General features: G+C 58.0%; 1 protein-coding gene across 2 annotated transcripts; it reads left to right on the top strand.

Annotated features, from left to right (window-relative positions):
* Nucleotides 1-952: 952 nt before the first annotated feature.
* On the top strand, nt 953-12,025 carry BOK (BCL2 family apoptosis regulator BOK). Of its 2 annotated transcripts, none has more exons than XM_033112622.1 (5): nt 953-1,877; nt 2,388-2,639; nt 5,247-5,375; nt 9,996-10,159; nt 10,930-11,147. In XM_033112622.1, exons 2-5 carry the CDS (start codon nt 2,417-2,419, stop codon nt 11,074-11,076), a joined length of 663 nt encoding a protein of 220 aa, XP_032968513.1. In that variant the 5' UTR covers nt 953-1,877; nt 2,388-2,416; the 3' UTR covers nt 11,077-11,147. The 2 variants fall into 2 exon arrangements, with proteins under 2 accessions (XP_032968513.1, XP_032968514.1); XM_033112623.1 differs by lacking the exon at nt 10,930-11,147 and adding an exon at nt 11,154-12,025 and having other exon boundaries at nt 1,425-1,877.
* The last annotated feature ends 2,351 nt before the right edge of the window (nt 12,026-14,376 follow it).

Raw genomic sequence — 14,376 nt, 5'->3', positions numbered from 1 at the left:
CTTCTAAAGCTATACATTTTTCTCTAAGCACTGCTTTACCTATGAGGTCGCACAATTAAGTTCTGAACTCATCCTAAAAAAAGTGCTACATACCTCACTGCTGAATATCACTATGGTCACATTCGAAGTACTCCCCTTGGGAAGCTATGCACCGACGCCAGCAGCTAGTCACCCTTCAAAGCAATTTTGGAACTTTTTTTCTGGAATGGCCATCCAAGCTGTCATCATATTACCCTGATGTCCTGAATGTCATCAAAATGTCTTCCTTTCAGTATTTCCTTTATCTTCGGGTAAAGAAAGAAGCCAGAACGGGTGAGTAGGTAAGGTGTTCCAATACCGTTATTTGTTTACTGGCTAAAAACTCCCTCACAGACAGTGCTGTGTGAGCTGGTGCATTGTTGTGATGCCAGAGCCATGAATTGTTAGCGAAAAGTTCAGGTCATCTAACTTTTTCATGCAGCCTTTTCAGCACTTCCAAATAGTAAACTTGGTTAACTGTTTGTCTAGTTGGTACAAATTCATAATGAACAATCCCTCTGATATCAAAAAAGGTTAGCAACAATATTGAAACAAGTTCGCGAACTTAATTGTCAGACTTATGTCATATTTTCACTATTGTTCACTTCAAAATATTTTACAACTTCTCTTGTGAGTTAGTGTTTGATCCATTGATTATTTACAAGTGTGATGTTAAATTTCCAAGCACTTGGAGGCTTTCTGGTAGTTTTATTGTTAATGAGTTTTAATTTAATCCAGAGAGGACACACTTGTATGATTTCAATCCTTTGGAATTTATTGCAACTTTATGGGCCAGGATTTGGCCTGTTTTGGTTAACACCCTATGTGCACGGGGGGAAAAATATGTAATCTGCAGCTATTGGTTGTGTATGTGTGAATTAGGGCAAGTAGGTTAACCCGGTTGTTTGACTGTGCTTGTTGGTTCAAGGACAGAGAAAAAACCCGTGGGCTAGAAGAGTCCAGAACAGATCCTCACATATACAGCACTTGATTTATGATGGGGACACTTCTCCAATTCAGTGGGAAAATGATGGTCTTTTCAATAAATGACGCTACATCAACGGGACACCCACACAGAAAAAACATGAGTTCTGACCCCCTACCACACCATTCTCGAGAATTAACTTGTGACCCATCATCACGTGAACGCTAATAAAACAATTGTTTCTAAAAGAAAACACAGACTATCATAATGAAAAAGCACCGAGCATAAGAAAAGACTGTACGTTGGACTTAATTGCGACTAACTCCCGGTCATTGTAAGCAATAGTGAACCACGGAGTATGTGCAATTTCTTCAGTACAGTGCAAATCCACGTATCCATCTCCCACACGAAGCCATGTTTCCGACCAGGGACACATACCCAGAATATATAAAGAACCTCTACGAATCAATTAAGAAAATGGAGCCGGGTATGAATCCAGGCTGGTGCCCACAGCTAGGTCCTAATCAGGGGGCCATAGGGGACAGCTCCAGCCCCGCAGCCCTCCCCGAGCACATACCGGGAATTCGTTCGCGCCTCCTTAAGTGGGGAGGCGGCGGGGAAGCTCCGGCGTGGCTCCGCCCTGGGGGTTGCCTTTCCCTTAGAAGGCGAAGCCCCAAGCCTCGCCTCCCGCGGGCGGAGAGTCGGGCTGCGCACCCCTCGCCTCCGACTTCGCCGCGGGAGCTCCAGGAGCGCGCGAGGCCACGCGCATTCCGCGCTCCAGCCGGGCTCAGGAGCGGACGCGGCGGGCGCCAGGGCAGGCGCGCGTTCTCGCGGGTTTGAATGGAGGGATCGAGACCGGCAGAGACGGCGACGAGCAGATCTTGAAGCCAGAGCTCCTCCCCGGCCCCCGTGCCCGCGACATGCGGCGGGAGAGGTGAGCAGGGCGAGCGCGGAGTCCCTCCCCTGCCGGCCGCGCCATGGGAACGGCCAGGCCAGGGACAAACACTGAGGACCGCGAGGCGTGGAGTGTGGGGCCGGGTCGGGGTCCCAGCTGTCGCTGGTTGGGAGCAGGTTGGGCGGTGACCCCCGCCGGCGCACTCGTCTTCGAGCGCGGGCACGGCGGCCCCAGAGCAAATCGCCATTTGCCGCGGTCCTTCCTGTCCCCGGCAGCCGCGGGGATCGTTGTGATTTGATCCGGAATCTAAAAGAATGTGACTTCGTGTTTTTAAAGACTTGTGGCACAGAAACGAAGGGGTACCCGCAGCTGGCCGCGGCCTTTCCCCGGAGCCGCGCCCCGCCCGGCCTCTCCGTGCGCTCCGGCCCGGGGCGCGGGCGCGATCTGGGCGCACACCGCTCCCCGTCCCGCGCCCCGCTGCCCGCCCTCCTCGCGGGTCCCGCTACCCCCTTGGCCAGCCAGGCTGGACTGAGCGCTGTCTGCCCGCAGGTGCGGCTCCCCCCGCCCGCGTCCCCGCCATGGAGGTGCTGCGGCGCTCCTCGGTTTTCGCCGCGGAGATCATGGATGCTTTTGACCGCTCGCCCACCGAGAAGGAGCTGGTAGCCCAGGCCAAGGCGCTCGGCCGGGAGTTCGTGCACGCGCGGCTGCTGCGCGCCGGCCTCGCCTGGAACGCGCCCGAGCGCGCCGCGTCGGCCCGGGGCGGCCGCCTGGCTGAGGTGTGCGCGGTGCTGCTGCGCCTGGGTGAGTCCCGGCCCTGGCGGGCGAGGTCCCCAGGCTGCCCCTCCCGAGCTGGTCGGCGGGGCGGAGCCCGCTGCGCCTTGGGGTACAGCTGTCTCCGCAGTGGCCCGCCCACGGGGTAACCTGGCCTCAGTCTCCCTCGGGGGCAGAGAGGCGGCTGGCCGGGGGAGCCGGGAACTGCCAGGTGCACAAGGCAGGCCCACCCAGGCGACGCTTCCCCACTCCGCGGCATCCCTGCCGCACTGCAGAGACCTCCCCCAGACCTCCCCGGGTTGGCCGGCTCAGCCCAGATTTCAGACATTCTGGCCATAAAGGATAGAAAGCGCCCGGAAGAATAATGTTTGGTGGCTAAACTTTCAGAGTGACCCTTGTACTCAGCTGGGCACAAAAATGCTTTGTCGACCACGTGTCCTGATGTTTGTTTTGGAAAATAGGTCTTTTCAGTTACTGACTGAAATCCTGCCCTCCGCTGCTCTTTCCTCTGGGTTTGGAGGCCTCCTAGGAGCCCCCCCAGAAGGGGGTGCCCAAGACAGCTGAAACCACCATGGGGCTGGGGAGCCACCTGTCTGGCTGGTCGTGTGTAGTCCCCTGGAGGTACTTGCTTCTGGGGTCACACACTGACAAGTACTATCTCCACCTTCTCCAAGGCCTGCACCCCTCAGTCCACTTCTGCACAAGGACTGAGGTCCTGACCCTCCAACCATTATCAGTTCTGGGAGGGGGCACATGGAGAGTGGGTGGTCTCAAAGATGGGGAGCTCTGACCAGTCCTCTCCAGGCAGAGTGTGGGGAGAGGCTGGGACGAGGATCTGGGTTCGGGGGAGCACCCTGTCTCTTCTCAGGCTGACACCGGTGTCTGCTTGTCCCTGTTCTGTGTGTCCCCTGGGAACAGGGCTATGTGTGTACCTGGCGTCCCAGGAGTTTGTGTGTGGGGGGGGGACACATAGATTCCATGGGGACTGGTGGAGGGCTGCAAGAGAGGTGGTGTCCCACCTGGGCCTCGGGGGAGGGAAGAGGTTTCTAGGTGTGGGGAGCAAGTGGGGTTGGGAGATCAGACGGGTCCAGAGTGCGTGGCTCCCATGAGGTCGGCTGCCCACTGCTGTTTCTTCCAGCTGGGCTGTAGGGGGTGACACTGGGGGTACCTTCTAGAGGACTCTGGAGAAGATATTCCTTGGTCTCTCGAGAGCCCCCAGTCCCCTGGAATGGCCAGGAGGAAATCAGTCCTGCCTCTGCCGTGTTGCTCTGCAACCCTGTCCCGCAGCCTCCATCTTCTCTGTGAGCAGGGGCTTGAGGCTGCCTCTACCCTGGGCCCGGTGTCTCTATTGTTTAAGCTTGTCTGCAAAGCCCTGCTTCGGGCTCTGCTGCTCTGATCAGGCGGCCACTGTCCCCAGTCCCGTGTTCCACCCTGAGGTCCCGATACAGTGGGCCTGGGCCTGAGGGGCAGCAGCGAGCCAAGTGCCCAGCACTGGCCTCTCAGAAACCGGGCCTTCAAGGCCATTCCCCAGACGTGTCCAGTCCCTGGGGCACAGGCCCTGCCAGATGGCTAAGAAGGCCCCAGAGGGAGTGTTCTCGTTCACGTGTCATTCACTGCATCCGCCCTTAAAGCTGCTCAGCTGAGCCCCTCACGGCCTGGCGCTGCCTCCCTGCCCCCAGCACACCCCAGCCCTCCTCAGCAGATGCCCAGCTCTTGGGGCAGCGGCAAACAGGAAGAAGCCAGGTTGCGTCCCCATGGTCAGTCTCTCGGGGCCCGTCCCCAGCAGGCCCCGAGGGCTGTGTGTGGGAATAGCCAGGCCAGCCCTGGGAATTTCCATGCCACCTCCCCCCATTGCCCCGCCAGCCTGGTCTCAGTTCTGCTCTCGTTCCAGATCCTAATTAATTAGATGGAGTGCAGCTGGCTTCAGGGATGACGCAGGCGCCCTTATCGGCCAGGCCTGTCCAGTCGGCATTTCCCTGTTTGCTTTGGCTGGAGAAGTGGCTGGGCAGGGGACACCCAGTCTGAGGGCTGTGGGATTCCCAGCACAGCACTGCCAGGGCTGTTGAGAGAGACTCTCCTTGAGTGTGGCCACCCCCTTGACACCCGCTTGGTATAGGGCACAGGCTGGGGACTCCTGACAATGGCTCAGCTTCTCAGTCCACTGAGTGGTGCTGGGGCCTGAGTGAGGGCGCCCTCTGAGGCTGTGGCCAGGGCTGCCCACCTATTTGGGTCCCCGGTGCGGTCCCTGCCCATGTTGAGTTCTGGCCACCTGCCCGGTCTGCCTGCTGCCTGGGCAGCTCGCTGTGGGCCGTGAGTCACCCATCAGGCACGGCCCTGGGATTCCTGCCCCACCGGCCCAGCCGGCTTGTGCCTGGCCGGGGGTGGGGGTGGGGGGGGTTGGGGGGGCGGGCCACAGAGTCATGTCTGGGGGCGGGGCACACTGCAGCTCTCTGGCTCCCTGTCCCCAGGGACCATGGGGGGGGTCCAGGGGGGGTCCGGTACAGGCCAGGTCAGTGGGAAGGGATCCCCAAGCCAGCTGTGGCTATGGGGCCCAGGAGTGGCTGGTCCCAGGCCCATGTGACAGTGGGTCGGGGTCGGGCGGGTGTGACCCCTCTGACCCGCTGTGTGCCTGTGCAGGGGACGAGTTGGAGCTGATTCGGCCCAGTGTGTACCGCAACGTGGCGCGCCAGCTGAACATCTCTGTGCATTCCGAGAGCGTGGTGACCGACGCCCTGCTGGCCGTGGCCGCCCAGATCTTCTGCGCAGGTAGGTGGGCCGGCGCGCGCACGGGGTCTGCACTGGGGCCGCGGTGTGGTGCCTCCCTTGGTTTTGAGAACAGTGGGCCTGCTGGGCCGCTGGCATGGACCTCACATGGTTCTTGTTGGGCACTAGCTGGGGCTGCAGTGACCGGAAGTCCTGGCTCAGCTGCATGTCCTGGGCTGCCAGTTGGTGCTGGCTGTTGGCTGGAGTGGGGTCAGGGTGTCCTGCATGTGGCCCGTGGGGCGTGGGCTTCTCACAGCATGGCACCAGCACCCAAGGGGGAGCATCCTGAGCAGCCACTGGGCACTACTGGGCTCTTATGACATAGCCTCAGGAGTCAGTGTCACTGCCAAATTCTGAGGGTTAAAGACAAGTCTCAGGGAGGGATGCACGAGGGCGGGAGTGCCTTGCTGTCTTTGGAAAACAGCGACACCTGTCTCACCTGTGACCCTCCGGATGCCCCCATCTGCTCCCATTGCCTCCTCCCTGTGCCCTCACTGAGATCCAGCTCCGCTGCCTCCTTTCTGTGCACCCCTCTCCAGGCTCACGGAGGCTACAGGACTCATCCCCCAAATCCCTGTCCCCGTGTCCCCTCCTCGGGAGTCTGCTGGGACCCGTTGTCCACAGACGTGCTCTCCCTGCCTGAGACTCCGTGTCCTGTCCTGGCGCCTCACGCTCTGCAAGTCTGTCTCATCCCTGTGTCCTGGTGTATAGCGGGGAACAGGTGTCACCATCCAAGTGACCAAAGCCCAGCCCAGTGCAGCATGCCCCCCACAGGTGTTGTCCCAGCAGTCTTGGTGGCACTCTGGGCTGGGGACTCCCACCCTCATGGAGGGGCCCCCGGGGGCCCCCCCATGCTCCACCCGGAGAGGGGGAAGGTGACAACCCACCAGGGCCACTTTCCCCCTGGGGCTTTCTGGAAGGCCTTCCCGCTGTGGGAGGAGTGCCCCCGGCCATGCCCCCTCATCTTCTGTAGGATGGTTGGGACAGCAGCAGAGCAGGGCTTTGGGGCACAGCCACAATCCCCACCACCAGAAAATGCAACCCACCCTGCAGAGTGGAGGGGCCACTGTACCCATCAGAGGCCGGCCCCACTCTTTGGGGGTGTCTGGTGTTGACCTCCTCTGTCCTCTCCCAAGGAGGCTCTTCCAGCCCCCACTGGACTGGCCAGGTTAGGGGGGCAGAGCAGGGCGTGACTCAGTAGGCCTCCCTCAGTTGTGGCCTGTGTGGTGGGGACTCGGCTGGTGGGGACAGGGGACCCCCGGCTGCAGAACCCCAGCTTCTCCAGGACCACCACCAGGTCAGCGCTGAGCAGCCTGGGCAGAAGCTGCCAGGACGAGGACCGTGTGAGGCTGCCTGAGGGGCTGATGGGGGCAGGTTCCTCCAGTGTCCTCAGGGCTGGGGGTTGGGACTTGATGAGCAGCCCTTGCAGGTGACCCGGGCAGGCACCTTATGGAGGGGACAGTGGGTGGGCCAGTGAAGGAAGCAGGGCACAAGGGTGTCCTGGGCTGACGACCGCCCTTGGCCCTTCCTCGGCTCCCATGTCCTGGGCCTGACAACGGCACGTGGGTGGCCGCCTATGTCTGTCTCCGGACTGTCCGGCGGCTGGTTTACGAGCCCAGGGCCGGCTTTCAAAGAAAGACTCATCTGTGAGAAGGCGCTCCGGCCTCCTGGTAGTTGGGACTGAGCGGGTGGTGGGGTGTGGCCCCTGGTGCTGGTGGCTATGCACGCCGGGGACAAAGGAGAGGCCAGAACAGAGCCTTGTCCAGTGCAGGGCAGGCCTGGGAGGTACCGTCCTGCTTGCCGCCTGCAGGCTCCGTCACCCCTGTCCATCTCATTCCTTAGGGTCCTTAGACAGTTTTGCCACAGGGAGAGCCCCAGCCATCGGGTGCCTGCCGGCCCTTGTCCCTCTGCCCTCAGCCCCTCCCATGCTGCCGGGCCTTGCACTAACTCACCCTGAAGCTGGACTTTCCTCCTCATTTTCCCCCCTGCAAGTCCCCGTGGGGTCCGGCCCTGCCAGGCCTGGCCACCTCTAGCTCCGGCCAGGCTGTGGGCAGCTCGGGGACTGCAGGGCAGGGCTCCCTGGTGGTCAAGCCCACTTGAAGGCAGAGGCAGCTGCTATCCTTGCACTTTGGGTTTCTCAGTTCACTCACTTCAGTGGAAAAATGAGTTTTCTTCCCCCATGAAACGTTGGCAAGAGTTTTCACATTTCCCCCCTTTATTACAAGAGGAAAATATTTTAGCACAGAAAGATCAGAACACATAAAAGATAAAAGCTCTTAGAAATAATACTACAAAGACAACCCAGTTTAAAAACGAGCAAAGGATCTGAACGCACATCTCTCCAGGGAAGATGTGCGAATGTTGCATAAGCCCGTGAAAGACCAGCCATCATCAGCCAAAAGCACCACGAGACGCCAAAAAGCCCGGCATAGCCCCGGGCGGCAGCATGTGTCAGGACGACCTGCATTTGGAAGCCCCACGGGAACGGAGCGTGGGCACACAGCCTGCGGCTCCCAGGGAAACGGGCACACAGGGCTTCAGAGCAGCACGAGCCCCAGTGGCCAGTGCCCATCCCGAGGGAAGGGTGAGCAGAGTGGGTGGTCTGCACGTGGAGTATTACTCGGCCATGAAAAGGAGGCCACAGCATGGACGAGCCTCGAAAACGCGGTGAGTGAAAGGAGGCGCCACGCAGTGGACCGACTGCGATTCCATCCTCTGAGCCGTTCCGGAGCACGCAAATCCAGAGACAAAGCGGAGAGGCCGGGGGACGGAACCACGCATGGGTGTGGGCTTTCTTGAGGGGTGATGAGAACTCAACAGTGGTGACGGGCACACAGCCTTGTGAAAGCACTAAAAACACTATCACACTTTAAAAGGATTAATTTATGGTAACGAGATTATATGTCCATAAAAAACAAAACACAGAAGAGCTCAAAGAACACAGGACCCCCTGGAGGTTCCCAACCCCCTCCCCACCCGAGACTGGGCTTTTCTCTCCAGACCTCCCAGCTCACCGTCCTCTGCACGGGGCACCACAGAACCTGGTGTCACTCCCTCAGACCCCATGGTGGGCTCCTGGACCCCACCCGCCATGTTAACCCTTCACCTGCCCGCCCTCTTGGGGGCCGAGCACCTCCTGGGAGAGGGTCTAGGGACACGGAGGGCACAGGAGGGCACAGGAGGGAGCCCTGCACCGCGAGCAGCTGGGAACTGGGGAGCATGGCGTGCGAGCACCGTCACCAGGACCTCATGCTCTGACAGCCTGGGTAGCACGTGGAGGGGGTACCTTGATCACAGCCCTTGGGGTGGGTGAGCACTGCAGGCAGCGGGAAACGGAGCTCAATGGGATTGCAGGCTCGGATTTATTCTGAAGGACATGGGAAGTGGCAGTGACGTGGGCTGATTTATGGGGTTTTATCTTTATTGAGGTGAAAGTCACATACAACTCACCATTTGAAAGTACAATTCGATGGCATGTAGTGCATTCACATTGTGCGACCCCACCCTGCTGTTGGCATCTCAGAACGCCTGTACCCAGGCCCGGAAGCCGCCACTCCTCACCCCATCCCCCGTTTCTGACTCACTGCTGTCTCCATGGACCTGCCTGTTCGGGACACTTCACACCAGTGGGCCCGTACAACACGCGTGGCCTGTGTGTCTGCTGCTTCTGCTGAGTGTACCGTTTTCGAGGTTCATCCTTGCTGTGGCGTGTCAGTGCGTTGCTCCGTGTGGCCGAGTAGCACCCCGCTGTGTGGATGGACCAGTTTGTTTGCACTCACAGGCGATGGCTGCTTTCTCATTTCTACCTTCTGGTGACTGAACAGGGCTGCCACAAACGTTCCTGAATGGGCACTTAGGTGAGCTGGCTTCTGTTTTACAACAGCAGCTGTGCTGCTGTGACAGTGGTCCGAAGGGACGCATGGTCCTTTCACAGACACGGCCGAGGGCCCTGCAGCTCGTTACCTGCATCTCTGAGTTGCATTTAGGTCTCTAATCTCAGGTTACAGTGAGCATCTCCTTCTCATCTACCCTCTGGTTATCACTGAGGGTAAGTGCTTTTCACGTCTGATGTGTTACTTGTGTTTTTTCTTTTGTGAATCAGCTCTTCATTTCCTGTGATCACGTTTCTTTTGAGCCGCCTCTCTCGTTTCTCATTGATTTATGATAAAGCTTTTACATGTGAAGGAAGCTCATGCCCTGAGCTTGCACGTGCCTTCCCGTGGGGCTCCTCAGCTCTGCCTTGGAGCAGCTTAGCAGTCGGGGAGGTCGTCCTCCGAGGGCCTGAGCGTTTCTGTGGAGACTGCCCTGCAGGCTGTTCAGGGGCACAGGCCAGCCAGGCAGGCGCTCCTCGGAGCCGCTTACTGCCCACTGCGTCCCACGCGGATCACGTTAGCATCTCCCCCATTTCCTCCTGAATGAACTGCCTAGCTGTCCTGTAGCAGGACTGACCTGTAGCAGACGACGGCCGGGCACCCTGTTCAGGTAGGATGCAGCGGGGAGGGGCTGGCCCCTAACTTTTGACCCTGGTCAGCAGCAGAATGGCAGGGGATGTGACCCCACAGGCTGGACCTGAGCTGGGGTTTTGACGGCCTTCTGCTGACCAGTCCACCTCTCTCCCTGTAGGCATCACGTGGGGCAAGGTGGTGTCCCTGTACTTGGTGGCTGCGGGGCTGGCGGTGGACTGTGTGCGGCAGGCTCAGCCTGCCATGGTCCACGCACTCGTCGACTGCCTCGGGGAGTTTGTGCGCAAGAGCCTGGCGACCTGGCTGCGGAGGCGTGGTGGATGGGTGAGTGGGTGCAGGGCTGCGGGGGACCAAGCGGGGCATGAATCCCCAGTGCTGGTGGGGGTGCTAGGGGTTGGGGGAGGGCACAAGGCAGGGCTGCTGGGCTGGGACGCCCCTGCTGCCCAGCTCCACTGCTGACCCCTCTCCCAAATCCAGTGGAAAACCGTGCTGCCCCAGGGCCCCGCATGGCAGAAGGTGGCCCGTGGACGTGGGCCCCTGGACTTGGGGAGCCAGAACTCAGGCCCCTGTGCGGGAAAGCCCCAGCACCCCCGTGGAGATCTGGGTTCCCTCTGAAGAATGGGTGGTGGGCAGGAGTGTGGGGTGCATTGGCTGGGATGGTGGAGCTCAGCCCCTGCTGAGAGGTCGGAGCCAAGGGCTGAGGTCAGGTGACCGGCTGGGGCTGTGGTCCCACGTGAAGGTGGCACTGGGCACAGAAGTATTGCTTCCAGCACTGAGGCCCTTGGGCCCCCGTCCCCTCCCCCTCCCTCTCCATGGAGCCCGGCTGGGGCTGGGCACTGACTGACAGCATGGCAAAAGGTGGGGAGGTAGGAGAGGATTTCGCTTCTCAGCAGGAATAGAAGTAAGGAAATAAGGAGTGGCCCTTCACTGGGCTTCTGGAAAGCTTGGTTCCTGCTCTTGTTCCCAGTATCCCAGGCTCCGAGGCCCCCGCAGGACCAGGGGTGTTTCTAACCCTGTGGGCAGGGGACAGAAGCCAAGCTGGGAGCTGGTGGCATCCTGGCGTGGGGCACACGGGCTTCTCTCCTGCTTGGCAGTGTCCCGCCTGCCAGCCTGCTTCGAGCTCCTGCCTTCACTTCTCACCGTCTGCACGCTCACAGTCGGGTCTGGTCCCATGCTGGAGCCTTCAGTCCAGACCAGACCACAGACCTTCACTAAACAGCCGCGTGCAATTCCTCAAGTGACTTGGCCGCATCTGGTGCAAGGTGCTAGCGGCCTGGTGTTCCCGCAGCTCCACTAACTGTCCCGTCTTCCCTCCCAGACCGACGTCCTCAAATGCGTGGTCAGCACCGACCCTGGCTTCCGCTCCCATTGGCTCGTGGCCGCACTCTGCAGCTTCGGCCGCTTCCTGAAGGCTGCCTTCTTCGTGCTGTTGCCGGAGCGATGAGCTGGCTTGGGCAGAGAAAGCAGCCTGGGCCTGGACCGAGGAGGCCCTTGGCCGAAGGCTTCGCTCTCCTCCCCACCCACCCCTCCTCTGAAGCCCCAGGCCCTCTGGACATGGAGCACAGGGGCAGCCCTGGGCCCAGAGCTGGCCTTTGGTGCTGACCTGTGGCCCTTCCCCTTGCTCCCCTTCTCCTGGAGCCAGAAAGTCAGGGTCGCCTCCCAGGCCCTACAGGAAGAGAGCTGGGAACTCCAAGCTCTTCCTTGACGCCAGGGCTCCACCCCTGAAGGGTGACCATGTCAGGACAGCAGCCTGAAGGCGGCTCGGGCCTGGCCACGGCTGGAGGAACGGAGGGTCTTGCTGACCCCACAAATGAGGCTCAAATGCTGTTAATTACTCCGTTTGTGGAGGGAGAGGGTCCCCACCTGTGGGTGGGTCCTTGTGTGGCAAGAACCAGGGGTGTGGAGCTCCAGGTGGAACAGCTGACCGAGGACGGGGTGTATGTTTGATTCCTCGTGTCACGGCGGTGATGGGCGACCTCACCAGCGTTCCTTGTGCCCAGGGACCGGGCAGGAGGCAGGTGACGCCCATGTGATAAAACGTGAAGCCCAGTGACCGCAGCGTCTCCCCTCATTGCACTGCCTTCTGCTCCCGTGGGCCAGGAGCGCATGCACACACACGAGCCAACGGCAGGGTCAGCAGCCTGCTGCCCACGGCCCCCGGCCCTCCACCTGGCCAGCACAGCCCCTCAGCCCAGAGCCCCGTTCCCGGCTGTCCACCACAGGGACATTCTTGGGCCACAGGGTCATGGTGTTGGAGGGCTACGATGTGGCCTCAGTTTCCCGCTGTATGAAGCAGGGTTGAGCCAGACGCGACCACAGAGGTCTTCCAGCCCTGCCTTCCCGCGGCCTCCGGACCAAGCCAGAGTCCTGACGGCACAGCTGTCCTCAGCGCCCCATTGCCCTCCTGGCCCCGCCCGCACTGCTCTTCTCATGCCCTCCCCAGGGCTGCTCCAGCGGGGGGGTGGGGGGGTGGCAGGGGAGAGATGGGGGACGGACACCGCGCCTGCCCGCTTCCTCATTCGCCTCTTGGATCAAATACTCTGGTGTATTTGCAGCATAAAAAGGAATGACAGACACACCGACAGCACTCAGGAAAGCAGCAGGTTTAAGTTAAAGCAACAGGTCGGGAGTCTTTGCGGACTTGCAGTCAGAAGATACGATGGGAAACATGCCTCACTTCCCACGGCAGCAAAGGGATAAAATGCTCGGCATAAACTGAACACGAAATGTGAGGCCCTTTGTGAGGAAGACTCAAATGTACCTTAAAGACACCCGAGTGGACTTGGACGGAAAGAAATATCATGCTTCGGGAGAGGAAAACCTGACAGAGAAGACAGTTCTCCACAGTGAATTGATAAATGTAATGTGATCTGTATAAAAATACCAGAATGGTTTTTTCCCTTCTAGAGCTAAACAAGCGAGTTATAGATACAAAGTTCATATGAGAGAAACAAAAAAACAAGCAAAAGCAGGCAGGAAAACCCTTAGAAAGAAATGAGGCTAGACTCGGCCATCAGATGAACCATCTGCGAGGGTCCAGGCCAAATGCAGATACTGGTGAGCCGCTTGGAAAAGACTAAACCACACTTACGCATCCCACCACACACCAGACAAATGCCACATGGATCAAACTGTGAAGGATGAAAAATGAAACAAGTACTAGAGAAAAATGAGTGACTTTCCTTGGCACTGAGGAGTGGGCAAAACCTTCCTAAATACGATTTAAAATCCAGGACAAAATACATACTGGAAAAAAATGTTCCATTTAACATTTTCAAAAATATTTATAACATGAGACAGAAAACAGTAGTGTGTGGGGTGGGGGTCAGGAATGAGAGACTAATGGTGGGGGTGGGGTTCCCTTTTGGGGTGACAGGCGTTTTGGAAGTAGACAGGTAATGGTCCCCAACATTGTGCATACACGACATGACACTGAACTGGACACTTCAAAATGGTTAAAAGGATGGACTTTACGTCATAACAGCACATTTATCTCAATAAAAATTGTAAATAAATTAGGAACATGAGGATTAATATTTCTAATTCAAAAGCTCATCAGTTCCAAAAATCAAGAAGAAAAAGACAACAAAGAGAAATGCAAATCCCAACTACCCCAACATCCCATGTCTCAACGATTACATTCGTCCAAATCCAAATCTGACGACAGCCTTGTCGGTGGGACAGGCAACCTCACACAATCTGCGGGGGTGTCCTGTGGGGCAGGGGCGATCCCTGGACAAGCTATCTATGCACTCGCCCTGGGACGGGCAATCCCACTTCTAGGAATCTATCCCAAAGATACAGTGGCACAAATGCCAACTGAGTTATTCACTGTGACACTGGTAAGCAAAGGCCTGGTCACAATGCAGAGGGCGGGCCTGAGGGGCCTGCTGGATAAAAGCACAGTGGGCCCAAGGGTGCGCTGCTGCTGGCACCTAGTGGGCCAACCAACAGTGCCGCATCTTACAGCCACAGGATGTTTTACATACGCAAAGCTAACTTCAGAGAACATTGACTGTAGAAATTAAATTCATGAGCTTGTATATCACGTTGGTGACATAAGCAACCAGAGAAATCTGTTATTCCAATTATGATACGTTTTAGCTGTATCTTCAATGAGAAAGGTGCAAAAAAAAACCCTTCAGTATTACTATTCTGAAATGATTGTGTCCTTTAGAATAAAGCAACGAATGTAATGTTGCACAGAACCAAGATTCTCCTCTTAAAAGAGGTAAAGTCAAAGAATTTAAGTAAAACAATTTATAATCTTAAAATTTAAATCGGAAACTACTTTTTTCCTTAAAAAATGTGTATATTGCATGCTAAAGTAATTAGGGTGACGGGCCGTGATCGCTGCAATTTAATCTCACAGCTTAGTGAGAATAAATGGGAAAACACATTACAGAACGATTTTCCGGTTCTGCCCACAGAAAGGCATGAAACTCTCTGGGGAAGGAGATGTGCGGACAGTCGTGGCACTGAGCTCAGAGGCCATCGGGACTGGGGGCTCCACCAGGCCACCTAGAGGGTCATTGGGGCAC

This window comes from Rhinolophus ferrumequinum, chromosome 8 (genome assembly GCF_004115265.2).
Source record: "Rhinolophus ferrumequinum isolate MPI-CBG mRhiFer1 chromosome 8, mRhiFer1_v1.p, whole genome shotgun sequence".
NCBI classification, from domain to species: Eukaryota; Metazoa; Chordata; class Mammalia; order Chiroptera; family Rhinolophidae; genus Rhinolophus; species Rhinolophus ferrumequinum.
The sequence above is the reverse complement of the archived record's forward strand: the minus strand, read 5'-3'. Positions and strand labels throughout refer to the sequence as shown.